The sequence below is a fragment of the Schistocerca gregaria genome, chromosome 3, assembly GCF_023897955.1.
Source record: "Schistocerca gregaria isolate iqSchGreg1 chromosome 3, iqSchGreg1.2, whole genome shotgun sequence".
Lineage (NCBI taxonomy): Eukaryota > Metazoa > Arthropoda > Insecta > Orthoptera > Acrididae > Schistocerca > Schistocerca gregaria.
In genome coordinates this window covers 890378153-890395780 of record NC_064922.1, presented here as the reverse complement: position 1 = coordinate 890395780, position 17628 = coordinate 890378153, and the positions used below count along the sequence as shown (strand labels likewise).

Here is a 17628-nt window from a genome sequence, read left to right as displayed (position 1 = left end):
ATTTCCATCTATTGTACAGTAATCTCTGTTTAGAAGTTCCATTTGGTACATTTCTATCCAAAGCATGGCCAACAAATCTTTTAAACCTGAGCCATACTTCCTCTACATGATCCTGTTCTGTGCTGAAAGTTTAAGTTCCTCATTGACATGTGACATTACTGATTCTTTAAAAATCTAGTTCACTGAATATATGTATAATCTGCTTATTTTAGTTGTCTTTCGTACTTTGGCAATCATTATTATCACAACAGCAGCACAGATACCATATTCACTGTGGACACCCTCAAAGATATCAGCTCTGTTTGTTGACATAAATCCAATATTGTTTCATCGTGTGGTGGGTTCCTAACTGTCTTTTCTGAATATTTTTCAGAAAAGGCATTGAGTCAAATTTTTTACAGGATGTCTTAATACTCCGACCATTAGCAATACTTCTTAATACACCGACCATTAACAAAACTGTCATTTTTCCAATTAATTGTTGGATGACTGATGTCTCCACGGATGATTACAGTATGCTTAGGGAACTTACGTACAAGTGGATTGCAGTTTTCATTAATTTTTCGTTTACATCAGGAGATGAGTCTGGTGGGCTATAGAAGTAGCCAGTTATTATTTTATGCCCGCTCTTGATACTGAGTCTTGCCCAAACAGTCTCACATGTAGCTTCAGTTTATTTCTCGGTGGATTTGAGTGTCTTGTCAACTGCAACAAATATGCCACTTCCATTTCCTTATCCTTTCGATATATATTAAATTTCTCCAAAAATCTAATGCTATAAGCTGCACCATAACATTAATAATCACCCATTAGATTTCTGTTGACGCCATGTGGAAAGCTGTGCTACTACGCAGAATTTGTGGCGTCCTTATGAACGGTGCAACTACAGAAATCCACTAGTTGCATGTGTGAACCCGGCTTAAATTCACTGCCTAGCCATTGGCAGCCATGCCCATTTAGCAAGAAACTTTGCGCAGAGCATCATAAGATATTATTTAAGTGTTTACTGTAAGTAAACCACGGTGGGTTTGTTTACGTATTCTGAGTGTAGAGCATGTGATTAATGGCAAAATTAGGTGTTGCGTATGGGCTTTGCCCACTGATTGACGAAAGTAGTTTACTTGGTGTAACAGACGATTCCCAGCCCGGAACTGTGCTTGTGACACTTGGGAGAAATATCGTTATAAGATATAAGGTAAGTACTGTGAAACACAATGGTTGAGAAACCAAAGCGGTTCGAATCTAGCATTGTTTTCTGTTCACACTTTCCTCATGATTTAGTTTTTACTATGTAAGTCAACAGACAAATCCTTCTTACTAGATGTTCCCTTCGAAAGAGCAATGCCGGTTTCGTATACCAAACGTAATTTGTATTCCGCCACTAATGACCTCTTAATCTACTGGACTTTTAGCCCTGTCTTCCTTCCTTGACACCGTCTGTTTCGTACCGTAACCTGCCAAGCAATTTTTCATGGGAGTGTGCTGAACTGCCTTCTTATAGTGGAAAGCAGAATTACGTTCATAGTTTGAATGGCAATCATGTACTGTACTAAACACCAGTTTACATATTGTATTTGGTATCTCTGTTAAGTTTCATATGACTCACCATTATGCAGTAATTCAGTCACTATTAAATGTATGTTCTGAGTTTAGTAACAGCCTAGTAGCCTAAAAGATGACATTTACTGCGTAGTTATGTGTGTGCACTTCTGTCTGTCTTGACATAGAATTAGAAATGTGTCCCTGCGAATTGTCAACAAGTGTGTAACATATATGCATGGATTAAATGCTGTCTTGTGCAGTTCTGTTGTTGAACTGAGTGTGTGGTGGTAGAATACTATGAACTGTATACATATGAATAACATTGTACAGTTGACACTATATATGGTATAGCTACAAACAGAACCATCACATGCACAAAGTACGTAGTATATGAGATTGCATCTCAAAGTATATACTGACGGGTCATGTTGTTTTCAAGACCTGACGTGTTAGTGCCGACTCAAAACAGAAATAAAAGCCAAACAAAGCTGACCCATAAAGAAGCAGAGCAGGTGCTTCACGTGTTCATAGTTTGTTGTGCATGTTGTTGTTGTTGTTGTCTTTAGTCCTGAGACTGGTTTGATGCAGCTCTCCATGCTACTCTATCCTGTGCAAGCTTCTGCGTCTCCCAGTACTTACTGCAACCTATATCCTTCTGAATCTGCTTAGTGTATTCATCTCTTGGTCTCCCTCTACAATTTTTACCCTCCACGCTGCCCTCCAACGCTAAATTTGTGATCCCTTGATGCCTCAGAACATGTCCTACCAACCGGTCCCTTCTTCTTGTCAAGTTGTGCCACAAACTCATCTTCTCCCCAATTCTATTCAATACCTCCTCATTAGTTATGTGATCTACCCATCTAATCTTCAGCATTCTTCTGTAGCACCACATTTCGAAAGCTTCTATTCTCTTCTTGTCTGTGCATAGGTATGTATTTTTCTTTTAAATGACTGTGCCCTTTACGTAGTGTCATTAATTTCCGTATGTGTAGATAGACTGTCACAGTAAACTTTCTTGATGTTTTGTCATCTTCATCTGTTTTAAACTGTCTAAAACCAATGTTCCACCAAACATGCTGTATCATACTTTATATGAATAGAACCACTGTCATCCATTGTTGTAAAACATTACTTATTCATATGACAAATCCATTTGTTTTCATGTTTTGTTACTTTCATTTTACATATTTCTTTCTTTCTTTTTTTTTTCAAATTAATTTTTTGTGAATTAGGTAGTTACATGTACCATTATCAAGTAGCTGTGGTTCACGTAATCAAAAGGAACTTCATAAAAACAAAGAAATGTGAAACAATAACAGCAAGGCAAATAAAACAGCATTCTCAGCCACCTACAACAGGAATTATGATGTACTGAAAGCATTAACCTCAATGTTCGTTTATGAACCTAGGGAGATATGTAATGTCAATCTTTTTTGACTAGGGCTTACTACGGACTGTACACGACACTTATTTTGATAAATTTTGACGAGCTGCATTTCATAAATTACTATTAGGTACAATTTTTCTGGCACTGTGCAGAAGCAAACTGGAAGAATAGGAATCATTCTATGTTAAATTAACACAGCTGACAATCTCTGATTTTTATCAATTGTGTGCTCATTGCATATTAGGAGAGAATGAAAAATGGCATTTTTCAGATTTGTATTTATTTATTTATTTATTTATTTGCATTTCAAGTTTCATAGGACCAAATTGAGAAGCAAACCTCCAAGGTCATGGGACATGTCAGTACATGAAATTACAACATAAAAGTAATAATGGATAAAAATAAAATGCTTATGAACCTTAAAAAAGTCAGTCCATAAGTTTAAGTAAACACAGTCACAATACAACAAGAATCAGCTTAATTTTAAAAAAAATTCCTCGACAGAATAGAAGGAGTGACATGTGAGGAAACTCTTCAGTTTTGATTTGAAAGCGTGTGTATTACTGCTAAGATTTTTGAATTTGAGTGGTAGCTTATTGAAAATGGATGCAGAAGTACACTGCACACCATTCTGCTCAAGGTGGTTAAGGAAGTCCGGTCCAAATACAGGTTTTGATTTGTGCCGACTATTAACTGTGTGAAAGCTGCTTATTCTTGGGAATAAGCTAATATTGTGATCTTAAAATGCCCAGAATCGTGAACCGGGATCAACAAGAGGTTTGTGAACTTACATCGCTTATTGCCTGAACTGCCTGTTTCTGGGCCAAAAATATCCTTTTAGAATGGGAAGAGTTGCCCCAAAATATAATACCATATGACATAAGCTAATGAACATAAGCAAAGTAGACTAATGTTCGTGTCGAACAGTCACCCACTTCACATACTGTTGAATAGTACAAATGGCAGCATTAAGACTTTGGACAAGATCCTGAAGGTGGGCTTTCCACGACAGTTTACTATCTATCTGAACACCTAGAAATTTGACCTGTAAGTTTCACTAATCATATGCCCATTCTGTGAAATTAAGGTGACAGGTTTTGTTGAATTGTGTGTTAGAAACTGTAAAAACTGAGTCTTACTATGATTTAGTGTTAGTTTATTTTCTACAAGCCATTAACTTAGGTCATGTACTGCACTATTTGAAAATGAGCCAGTGTTGCACACAACATCCTTTGCTACCAAGCTTGTGTCATCAGCAAACAGAAATATTTTAGAGTTACCCGTAATACTAGAGGTCATATAATTTACATAAATGAGGAACAGGAGTGGCCCCAACACTGATCCCTGGGACAACCCCCATTTGACCATACCCCAACCATACCCCACTCAGACCCCACCTCACAGCCATTCTCAATATTGTGAATAATGACCTTTTACTGTCTGTTCCTAAAGTAAGAGGTGAACCAATTGTGAGCTACTCCCCATATTTCATAATGGTCCAACTTCTGAAGCAATATTTTGTGATTAACACAATCAAAAACCTTAGTTAAATCAAAAAATCTGCCTAGCGTTCGAAACCTTTTGTTTAACCCATCCAGTACCTTACAGAGAAAAGAAAATATAGCATTTTCAGTTGTTAAACAACTTCTAAAGCCAAACCGTACATTTGATAGCAAATCGTGTGATATAAAATGATCAATTATCCTTACATACACAGCCTTTTCAATAACTTTAGCAAACACTGATGGCATAGAAATGGTCTAAAATTGTCTACATTATCTCTTTCTCCCTTTTTATAGAGAAGTTTTACTACTGAGTACTTTAATCAGGAAACTGACCATCCTAAAGGAAAAATTACAAATGTGGCTAAATACAGGGCTAACATGTGCAGCACATCTACATCCATACTCCGCAAGCCACCTGACAGTGTGTGGCGGAGGGTACCCTGAGTACCTCTATCGGTTCTCCCTTCTATTCCAGTATTGTATTGTACGTGGAAAGGAGGATTGTCGGTATGCTTCTGTGTGGGCTCTAATCTCTCTGATTTTATCCTCATGGTCTCTTCGCGAGATATACGTAGAAGGGAGCAATATACTGCTTGATTCTTCGGTGAAGGTATGTTCTCGAAACTTTAACAAAAGCCTGTACCGAGCTACTGAGCGTCTCTCCTGCAGAGTCTTCCACTGGAGTTTATCTATCATCTCCGTAACGCTTTCGCGATTACTAAATGATCCCGTAACGAAGCGCGCTGCTCTCCGTTGGATCTTCTCTATCTCTTCTATCAACCCTATCTGGTGCGGATCCCACACTGCTGAGCAGTATTCAAGCAGTGGGCGCACAAGCTTAGTGTAACCTACTTCCTTTGTTGTCGGATTGCATTTCCTTAGGATTCTTCCAGTGAATCTCAGTCTGGCATCTGCTTTACCGACGATCAACTTTATATGATCATTCCATTTTAAATCACTCCTAATGCGTACTCCCAGATAATTTATGGAATTAACTGCTTCCAGTTGCTGACCTGCTATTTTGTAGCTAAATGATAAGGGACCTATCTTTCTATGTATTCGCATCACATTACACTTGTCTACATTGAGATTCAATTGCCATTCCGTGCACCATGCGTCAATTCGCTGCAGATCCACCTGCATTTCAGTACAATTTTCCATTGTTGCAACCTCTCGATACACCACAGCATCATCTGCAAAAAGCCTCAGTGAACTTCCGATGTCATCCACCAGGTCATTTATGTATATTGTGAATAGCAACGGTCCTATGACACTCCCCTGCGGCACACCTGAAATCACTCTTACTTCGGAAGACTTCTCTCCATAGAGAATGACATGCTGCATTCTGTTATCTAGGAACTCTTCAATCCAATCACACAATTGATCTGATAGTCCATATGCTCTTACTTTGTTCATTAAATGACTGTGGGGAACTGTGTCAAACGCCTTGCGGAAGTCAAGAAAACACGGCATCTACCTGTGAACCCGTGTCTAAGGCCCTTTGAGTCTCGTGGACGAATAGCGCGAGCTGGGTTTCACACGACCGTCTTTTTCGAAACCCATGCTGATTCCTACAGAGTAGATTTCTAGTCTCCAGAAAAGACATTATACTCGAACATAATACGTGTTCCAAAATTCTGCAACTGATCGACGTTAGAGATATAGGTCTATAGTACTGCACATCTGTTCGACGTCCCTTCTTGAAAACGGGGATGACCTGTGCCCTTTTCCAATCCTTTGGAACGCTACGCTCTTCTAGAGACCTACGGTACACCGCTGCAAGAAGGGAGGCAAGTTCCTTCGCGTACTCTGTGTAAAATCGAACTGGTATCCCATCAGGACCAGCGGCCTTTCCTCTTTTGAGCGATTTTAATTGTTTCTCTATCCCTCTGTTGTCTATTTCGATATCTACCATTTTGTCAACTGTGCGACAATCTAGAGAAGGAAGCACAGTGCAGTCTTCCTCTGTGAAACAGCTTTGGAAGAAGACATTTAGTATTTCGGCCTTTAGTCTGTCATCCTCTGTTTCAGTACCATTTTGGTCACAGAGTGTCTGGACATTTTGTTTTGATCCACCTACCGCTTTGACATAGGACCAAAATTTCTTAGGATTTTCTGCCAAGTCAGTACATAGAACTTTACTTTCGAATTCATTGAAAGCCTCTCGCATAGCCCTCCTCACACTACATTTCGCTTCGCGTATTTTTTGTTTGTCTGCAAGGCTTTGGCTATGTTTATGTTTGCTGTGAAGTTCCCTTTGCTTCCGCAGCAGTTTTCTAACTCGGTTGTTGTACCACGGTGGCTCTTTCCCATCTCTTACGATCTTGCTTGGCACATACTCATCTAACGCATATTGTACTATGGTTTTGAACTTTGTCCACTGATCCTCAACACTATCTGTGCTTGAGACAAAACTTTTGTGTTGAGTCGTCAGGTACTCTGTAATCTGCTTTTCCTCACTTTTGCTAAACAGAAAAATCTTCCTACCTTTTTTAATATTTCTATTTACGGCTGAAATCATCGATGCAGTAACCGCTTTATGATCGCTGATTCCCTGTTCTGCATTAACTGATTCAAATAGTTCGGGTCTGTTTGTCACCAGAAGGTCTAATATGTTATCGCCACGAGTCAGTTCTCTGTTTAACTGCTCAAGGTAGTTTTCAGATAAAGCACTTAAAAATATTTCACAGTACTTAAATATTCTTATAGGCACGCCATCGTAACTGTGAGTCTTTAGTCTTCAGTGATTTAATTATTGACTCAGTCTCCCCCTTGTCTGTATCGCAGAGGAGTATTTCAGACATCTATCTCAGAAAGGCATTTGCCAAGAAAGTTATGATTCCCTGTAGAAACTAAATTTTTATTTAATTCACCAGCAATGGTCAGAAAATGGTTGTTAAATACTGTACATATATCTGGTTAATCAGTAGCACAAGTATGGCAAAAGTAATGGCCACCCAAAGGTCTAAAAATGTGTGGAAACTGTGACAAACATTGCATACAAAAATGGCTGTAATGTCTGTTCTAAGAGAAATAGAAGCACTTTCAGATAATTTTGGAAACGGCTAAGAACAAGCTTTAAAAAGGTATCCAACATTACCATATTCAAATAATGTACATAATAAAGGTCAGTGACCTTGAATAACTCAGAACATATCACCTACAAAATGTCTGAAAAAATATATTTGCACCTTCATATTACATCACACAACATATTAAAAAATCAAGTTAGGATGACATTTGAATTTGGAGATATTAATTTATTTCTTCAGTAGTATGACACAATAAAGCAATAAAAATTGAATGCAAACTGCAACAGAATAATTTAAAGTACCGAAAAACATGTCAACTTTTGAAAAAGACTGTGTGATAGCAATAAACAGTAAGGTAACAATATGAACAGGCCAATAGCAAGCACTTGTAATATGCCGAGAACAAATGTTGATATGATTGGTAGCATAATGACAGACCACAAAATGTGTGATAGGTGCAGTAAAAAATTGACACCTACTATGTGGAAAGATACAGGATTCACAACTCAGCGTAACTCCTCACACACATCTATTGACCATGATGATGATGTAGTTGAGTTAACTAATAGTCTGGTATCATTGATGAGACACCAGTGGAAAAGAAGAGACAAAGAGAAAACATATGCAGAGAATAAGGTCGAGAAAGTGTCTGAAGTATTCCTAAATAAATACGAGAAAAAGCAGAGGGTGAAACAATATTATGGAATCTGAAATCCCATTGAAGAGGCAAAGAAACTGGTACACCTACCTAATCTTATGTAGGGCCCCAGTGACCACACAGAAGTGCTGCAACATGACATGGCATGGACTCGACTAATGTTGGAGTAGTGCTGGAGGGAACTGACACCATGAATCCTGCAGGGCTGTCCATAAATCTGTAAGAGTATGAGGGGATGTAGATCTCTTCTGAACAGAACGTTGCAAGACATCCCAGATATTCTCAATAATGTTCATGTCGAGGGAGATTGTAGCAATTATGGTCGTGTGGGGTGTCACATTGTGTTGCTGGAATTGACCAAATCCATTGGAATGCACAATGGACATGAATGGATGTGAGTGATCAGGCAGTATGCTTACGTCACCTGTCAGAGTCATATCTAGAGGTATCGGGGGTCCCATATCACCCTAACTGCACATGTCCCACACCATTACAGAGCTCCACCAGCTTGAATAGTCCCCTGCTGACATGCAGGGTCCATGGATTCATGAGTTTGTCTCCCTACCCGTACACATCCATCCACTGTATACAATTTTAAATGAGACTAGTCTGACTAGTCAACATGTTTCCAGTCATCAACAGTCCAATGTCGGTGTCGATGGGCCCAGGCGAGGTGTAAAGCTTCATGCCGAGCAGACATGAAGTACATGAATGGGCCTCAGGCTCTGAAAGCCCATATCAATGATGTTTTGTTGAATGGTTCACACTCTGCCGCTAGCTGATGGTCCAGCATTGAAATCTACAGCAATTTGCGGAAGGGTTGCACTTCTGTCATACTGAATGATTCTCTTCAGTCATTGTTGCCCTGTTCTTGCAGGAGTTTTTACCAGCCACAGAGATGTCAGAGATTTGATGTTTTGTTGAATTCCTGATAATCACTGTTGTTGTTGTTGTTGTTGTTGTTGTTGTTGTCGTCGTCGTCGTCGTCGTCGTCGTCTTCAGTCCTGAGACTGGTTTGATGCAGCTCTCCATGCTACTCTATCCTGTGCAAGCTTCTTCATCTCCCAGTACCTACTGCAACCTACATCCTTCTGAATTTGCTTAGTGTATTCATCCCTTGGTCTCCCTCTACGATTTTTACCCTCCACGCTGCCCTCCAATGCTAAATTTGTGATCCCTTGATGCCTCAAAACATGTCCTACCAACCAATCCCTTCTTCTAGTCAAGTTGTGCCACAAACTTCTCTTCTCCCCAATCCTATTCAGTACTTCCTCATTAGTTATGTGATCTGCCCATCTAGTCTTCAGCATTCTTCTGTAGCATCACATTTTGAAAGCTTCTATTCTCTTCTTGTCCAAACTATTTATCGTCAATGTTTCACTTCCATACATGGCTACACTCCATACAAATACTTTTAGAAAAGACTTCCTGACACTTAAATCTATACTCGATGTTAACCAATTTCTCTTCTTCAGAAACACTTTCCTTGCCATTGCCAGTCTACATTTTATATCCTCTCTACTTCGACCATCATCAGTTATTTTACTCCTAAATAGCAAAACTCCTTTACTGCTTTAAGAGTCTCATTTCCTAATCTAATTCCCTCAGCATCACCCGACTTAATTCGACTACATTCCATTATCCTTGTTTTGCTTTTATCAATGTTCATCTTATATCCTCCTTCAAGACACTGTCCATTCCGTTCAACTGCTCTTCCAAGTCCTTTGCCGTCTCTGACAGAATTACAATGTCATCGGCGAACCTCAAAGTTCTTACTTCTTCTCCATGAATTTTAATACATACTCCAAATTTTTCTTTTGTTTCCTTTACTGCTTGCTCAGTATACAGATTGAATAACATCGGGGAGAAGCTACAACCCTGTCTCACTCGTTTCCCAACCACTGCTTCCCTTTCATGCCCCTCGACTCTTATGTCTGCCATCTGGTTTCTGTAAAAATTGTAAATAGCTTTTCGCTCCCTGTATTTTACCCCTGCCACCTTTAGAAATTGAAAAAGAGTATTCCAGTCAACATTGTCAAAAGCTTTCTCTAAGTCTACAAATGATGGAAATGTAGGTTTGCCTTTTCTTAATCTTTCTTCTAAGATAAGTCGTAAGGTCAGTATTGCCTCACATGTTCCAACATTTCTACGGAATCCAAACTGATCCTCCCCGAGGTCCGCATCTACCAGTTTTTCCATTCGTCTGTAAAGAATTCGCGTTAGTATTTTGCAGCTGTGACTTATTAAACTGATAGTTCGGTAATTTTCACATCTGTCAGCACCTGCTTTCTTTGGGATTGGAATTATTATATTCTTCTTGAAGTCTGAGGGTATTTCGCCTGTTTCATACATCTTGCTCACCAGCTGGTAGAGTTTTGTCATGATTGGCTCTCCAAAGGCCGTCAGTAGTTCTAATGGAATGTTGTCTACTCCGGGGGCCTTGTTTCGACTCAGGTCTTTCAGTGCTCTGTCAAACTCTTCACGCAGTATCATATCTCCCATTTCGTCTTCATCTACATCCTCTTCTATTTCCATAATATTGTCCTCAAGTACATTGCCCTTGTATAAACCTTCTATATACTCCTTCCACCTTTCTGCCTTCCCTTCTTTGCTTAGAACTGGGCTGCCATCTGAGCTCTTGATATTCATACACGTGGTTCTCTTCTCTCCAAAGGTCTCTTTAATTTTCCTGTAGGCAGTATCTATCTTACCCCTAGTGAGATAAGCTTCTACATCCTTACATTTGTCCTCTAGCCATCCCTGCTTAGCCATTTTGCACTTCCTGTCGATCTCATTTTTGAGACGTTTGAATTCCTTTTTGCCTGCTTCATTTACTGCATTTTTATATTTTCTCCTTTCATCAATTAAATTCAATATTTCTTCTGTTACCCAAAGATTTCTACTAGCCCTCATCTTTTTACCTACTTTATCCTCTCCTGCCTTCACTACTTCATCCCTCAGAGCTACCCATTCTTCTTCTACTGTATTTCTTTCCCCCATTCCTGTCAGTTGTTCCTTTATGCTCTCCTTGAAAGTCTGTACAACCTCTGGTTTAGTCAGTTTATCCAGGTTCCATCTCCATAAATTCCCCCCTTTTTGCAGTTTCTTCAGTTTTAATCTACAGTTCATAACCAATAAATTGTGGTCAGAGTCCACATCTGCCCCTGGAAATGTCCTACAATTTAAAACCTGATTCCTAAATCTCTGTCTTACCATTATATAATCTATCTGATACCTTTTAGTATCTCCAGGATTCTTCCATGTATAATCATGGTACACTTGTGAAATGGTCACATGGGAAAAATCTCCACTTCATCATTACCTTATGCACCAATTATAACACCATGTTCAAATTCGCTTAAATCTTGAAAAACCTGCCATTGTAGCAGCAGGAACCGATGTATCAAACTGTGCCAGACACTTGTTGCCATATATAGGCATTGCCAACCACAGCGCCCTATCCTGCCTGTTTACATATCTCTGTATTTGAATATACGTCCCTATACCAGTTTCATTGGCACTTCAATGTATAATGCAACTGAAAGAATAATTTAGTAATAGCACTTCAAACAGTGAGAAGAATCAAATATTGATGCTTCTTCCGAAAAGTGAGAGCATCCGAATGATTGAAAATGAATTTGAAGCCTCAAACTATTTAATAATTGGTCAAAGAATGTAGTATCTTAGGAACTCCTAATCTGAGACCTAAGTGAACATTTTGTGGGCTTTCACATAGAATTTTACAACAGAGTGGATATAAGCCGCTATGTGCCCGAGAAGAAGGTTTTTGCTTCTGTCAAGGGAAATGGTTCCAGGGTTCATAAACAAAAATGACTGCTGTAGGAAAACCTAATGATTTTTATCAGGGCATCCAGAGTTAAAGCTGAAAGTAGCATTATCCAAAGTTTGCCAGTTATGACCCAAGAATGGTGTTCTGGCTGGTACAACCAGTACCTATAGTGTTCGTCTTTGCAGTATTCATGAAAGTGTGAAGCTCATGTTGGACAGGTGATGTCAACTGTCACCTTAATGCATACAAACACTGTCTGTCCAAGAGCATTTGTAATCCTGCATAGCCAAAATGTTATATGTCAAAATGTGAGAACTGCCCAAGTGCACAATCTTTCATTATATAATCTATAGGACTTGCTTGTTGAAAATGGAACTGATGAAATGACATACAAACATTGGACACCTACAGACAAAACATCTCTCCAAACATGTCTGTTTTGTGGATGGCTTCTTGGGAAACCTCACTGAAGAATTCAAAAAAGCTCCTGCAGCTTCATAGCTGTCCAACAGTCTTTTCAGTCTGAAAGGGACACTTGTAACAACGAATACATTGTTGTTTGTGATTTTGCAGAGAATTATACATTTGTCATGCAGGATGAGGTTTAAGGGGGTTCACTGGAACAATGCGCAGACCTCTATTCATCCATTTGTTGTTTATAATGACATCCAGGAACCTGTGCAGTTGATCACATTTCATTTGTTAACAAATCAGAATGCCTTAAACATGACAGTGTTGTGTGTGTTCATCTTTTACAATGCCATTGCTTAACATATCTTTTCATCAGAGTGATTTCAGTGTCTGTTTGGAGTGTCATTTCCCTGCCGCATCATATGGCAGAGGACCTTGTGATGGTATTGGGGTACCATTGAGAGACTTGCTTCCCATGCCAGTCTGCAGTGCATCTCCACCTCTCAGATGATGACACCCAGGTAGCTTTTTGAATGATTTTCCAAGAACATTACAGTGTATCACTTTCATAATAAAACCAAAAGGGAATATGGTGAGGAAGCTCCTCTCTTTCAAGAGTCATTAGCACAGATTTGCACTATTTTTGGTACCCACTAGTTGCACTGCGTTATTTCCACTTGCCATAAAAAAATCCAAATGAATGTTTTCTCCACTTCACCCTGTATCAAAAATGAGTATCTGACACAGACCCACAATACTCATACCCTGTTGATATCACTGTGTTTGCTGTATGTTTGTCTGAAGGTAGCTGCTGGCTTGGATGTGTTTTTATTGTTAATGAATATACCAGTGGGGTTACAAAAGCTCCCTACATCGACATGGCTCTTCAGCTTCATGGTGTACCCCAAGAAACCTGACGTCTTTACTGTGGACAAGATAGACATTTTTACAAAGGTTGATGGGAGTACAGCAACATGTCACATGTATGTCCTTTCACCAGAAGATGCTTCTCAGTGTTGAGGCTTGGTAACTACTGATGATGCATTTGTCATTGCATTGGGTTGTGATATTTGAATGTTTTTTCCATGCATTCCATATATTTGTCTAGGGTGGTTGTATCATGTTTCGTGTCATTGAAGGTCAGAGATTGTGCTGTTACCTTGCGTGTTACAAATACTTGCAATTGGCCTGTTCATATTGCCATACTGTGCATTGCTATTACATCCTCTTTTTAAAAGTTAACATGTTTTTTTCAGTACTTGTGACATTTTGTTTCAGTTTGCATTAAATTTCTGTTACTTTATTGTGTCACATAGCTTTAGATATTAACTCACATGTCCTAATCCAGATGACATCCCAACTTGATTTTTCACTATGTTTAGTGTAACAATGAAGAAGCAAGTACATCTTTCTCAGAAATTTTGAAGGTGATACGTTTTGAGATATTCAAGGTCACTGACCTTAATTTCTTTTTTAACATGGCCAAGTTGTATATCGTTTGAGCAGTGTTTTTCGAATTTTGCACACATTTTTAGAAATTTGGGTGCTCATTCCTTTGTCATACTTGTGCCACAGTGCTGAAATTGGGCATTTTTCATTCTCTCCTCATGTGTAGTGAACACCAAATTTAATGAAAATTGGAGATGGTCAAGTTGGCAGCTGGGTTGACTTGACATGAAATGACTCCTCATCTTTCGATTTATTTAGCCTTACAGTGCCAGAAAAAATTATACTTCTTAACAGTAATTTATCAAAGGTAGGTCCTTAACATTTGTCAAAACACACATTGTATACATTAGCAACAGGTTATTGGTAAAAACTGATTGATATTATATATCTCTCTAGGTTCCTAAAGAAAAGTTTTTGTTGTGTCTGTGATGGTGTTACCAACAGAGTATTGAAATTTTATGCTACCGTGATGGTACCACTCTTTAACTTCATTTACAATCAGTTAAACACACAAGGCTGCATTCCAGAATTTTTAGTAGTAATCATTTAAAAAATTCTGACCTTGGTAATGACCTCCCATTTTGGTTTGTATGTAAAGGATTCTGTACACACATGAAGCTGTATATTACCCTACAAACAAAGTTCTGACTGGAGTTAAATCATGGTGATTGCTGGTTCTCTCACATATCTGAAGACTCGTTTGATGCAGGTCTCCATGCTATTCTGGTGGTTTCAGTTGACTGAGACTACAATCATGTGTGTGAGCATATATATATATATATATATATATATATATATATATATATATATATATATATATATATATATATATATTAAAAACAAAGATTCCAAGACTTACCAAGCGGGAAAGCGCCGGCAGACAGGCACATGAACAAAACACACAAACACACACACAGAATTACGAGCTTTCGCAACTGGCAGTTGCTTCGTCAGGAAGGAAGGAAGGAGAGGGAAAAATGAAAGGATGTGGGTTTTAAGGGAGAGGGTAAGGAGTCATTCCAATCTCGGGAGCGGAAAGACTTACCTTAGGGGGAAAAAGGATAGGTATATACTCGTGCGCGCGCGCGCGCACACACACACACACACACACACACACACACACACACACACACACACACACACACACATATCCATCCATACATACTGCCCACCGTATGTATGTGTATGTAACCCGGAAGGTGTACACGATCAAAGGGAGAGCCACGTATGAAAGCACCCACGTGATTTACCAACTGACCTGCCTGCACTGTGACGCTTTCTATGTGGGAATGACCAGCAACAAACTGTCCATTCGCATGAATGGACACAGGCAGACAGTGCTTGTTGGTAATGAGGATCACCCTGTGGCTAAACATGCCTTGGTGCACGGCCAGCACATCTTGGCACAGTGTTACACCGTCCGAGTTATCTGGATACTTCCCACCAACACCAACCTATCCGAACTCCGGAGATGGGAACTCGCCCTTCAGTGTATCCTCTCTTCTCGATATCCGCCAGGCCTCAACCTCCGCTAATTTCAAGTTGCCACCGTTCATACCTCACCTGTCTTTCAACAACTTCTTGTGTGTGTGTGTGTGTGTGTGTGTGTGTGTGTGTGTGTGTGTGTGTGTGTGTGTGTGTGTGTGTGTGTACACCTGTCCTTTTCTTTCCCCCTAAGGGAAGTCTTTCCGCTCCCGGGATTGGAATGACTCCTTACCCTCTCCCTTAAAACCCACATCCTTTCATCTTTCCCTCTCCTTCCTGAAGAAGCAACCATCGGTTGCGAAAGCTAGTAATTCTGTGTGTGTGTTTGTGTGTTTTGTTCATTGTGCCTGTCTGCCGGCGCTTTCCCGCTTGGTAAGTCTTGGAATCTTTGCTAAATATGTCTGCTTGTGTCTGTGTATGTGCGGATGGATATGTGTGCGTGTGTATGTGTGCGCAAGTGTACACCTGTCCTTTTTTTCCCATTAAGGGAAGTCTTTCCGCTCCCGGGATTGGAATGACTCCTTACCCTCTCCCTTAAAACCCACATCCTTTCGTCTTTCCCTCTCCTTCCTGAAGAAGCAACCGTCGGTTGCGAAAGCTAGTAATTCTGTGTGTGTGTGTTTTGTTCTTGTGCCTGCCTGCCGGCGTTTGGCGTTTTCCCGCTTGGTAAGTCTTGGAATCTTTGTTTTTAATATATATATATATATATATATATATATATATATATATATATATATATATATATAAAACAGAAAGAAACTTCCACATGGGAAAAATATATTAAAAACAAAGATTCCAAGACTTACCAAGCGGGAAAGCGCCGGCAGACAGGCACATGAACAAAACACACAAACACACACACAGAATTACGAGCTTTCGCAACTGGCAGTTGCTTCGTCAGGAAAGGGTAAGGAGTCATTCCGGGAGCGGAAAGACGAAGCAACTGCCAGTTGCGAAAGCTCGTAATTCTGTGTGTGTGTTTTGTTCATGTGCCTGTCTGCCGGCGCTTTCCCTATATATATATATATATATATATATATATATATATATATATATAATTATTGTGCTTTTACGGCCTCATTGGACCACTTCAGTCAATTTCGTTCCGGTCTTCCTAAGATTTCTCATTGTTTTTTCCTCCTTGGCTTTCCAGTATTTCTTCATTCTATCCGATCTTTGTTTTCGTTCCTCTTCTGAAAATACCCTTTTAGTTGTTTCTCTTTTATCAATTTTTGGCAAGAATCTAATATTTCTATTTTTTAATTTATTTGCTTGTTTTGATTTCATTTTCAAGTCCTCCAGCGTTATGTCTAGTTCTATCACGTCTTCTTTTATTTCCTTTATCCAGACAGGTTGTTGTTTTTGTTTCCAGAGTTTCTCCAAAATTTTGCGTATTAATCTGTCTTCAGGTGTTCTCAATAGATGGGCAAAAAATGATATTCTCTTCTTTCTCATGGTATCCGTTACTGGTTCTATCTCCTGATATACTACTGCATTTGGTACAATATGCCATTCTCCTGCTTTTTGGTACTTTTTATTGATGCATGTCCTTATTATTCTTCTTTCTATTTTTAGAATTTTGTCTGTGTTGTTCTTTTGATTTAGCTTAAACAGGGTTTCACTTCCAGAGGTTATTTCTGGTTGGACAACAGTCTTTTAATGTTTTAATTTTGTATTTATTGACAAACATTTTTTGTTGTATGTGTTTCTGGATACTTTTTGGGCTCTTGATAATTTATTAGTTCTCTCTGTCCAGGACATTTTTTCATTTAAGTTATAGGTTATATTTCCTCCAAGGTACTTAAATTGTTTTACAATTTCTATATCAGTCCCACACATCTGTACACTATTTATTGCAAGAGGGTCTGTTGCCATTATTTTTGTTTTTTCAGATGAAATTGTTAATCCTACTTTTCCTGCAATATTTTGGAGATTTGTGAGTTGATCCCTAGCCTCTTCAAAGTTGTTGGCTAGTAGTGCCAGATCTGCAAATCCCAAACAATTTAGGCAAATTTTGTCTTTATTGTACCCAATTTTTATATTTTTTAAATTTTCTTTATACCATTCTCTCATTAAATATTCCAGAGTACAGTTGAACAGAAGGGGTGATAATACATCACCTTGCCTTAGTCCTGTTTTAATTGTGAAGGTTTCAGACATTTCACTTCTGAACTTCACCTTTGATTTAGTATTTGTTAAAGTTAAGCTTATCATCTTCACTAGTTTAGGATGTAATCCAAGATTTCGTAGTATTTTCAACATTGAAGGTCTGTGAATACTATCAAATACTTTTTTAAAGTCCACGAAAGTTATAATCATTTGTTTCTGTCTTCTTTTGTAAATATCCATTACCAATTTTAGTGTTATGA

The 17628-nt window shown here is 38.9% G+C and overlaps 1 protein-coding gene across 1 annotated transcript in view; it reads left to right on the top strand.

Moving 5' to 3' along the window:
* The first annotated feature begins 317 nt into the window (after positions 1 to 317).
* The window catches only part of LOC126355122 (nucleolar protein 11), a 114030-nt gene continuing 96719 nt past the window's right edge, over positions 318 to 17628 (top strand). Inside the window, exon 1 of the mRNA XM_050005303.1 lies at positions 318 to 1195. Coding sequence (XP_049861260.1) covers positions 1064 to 1195 — 132 coding nt within the window. The 5' untranslated portion in view covers positions 318 to 1063. The remainder of the gene's footprint in view (positions 1196 to 17628) is intronic.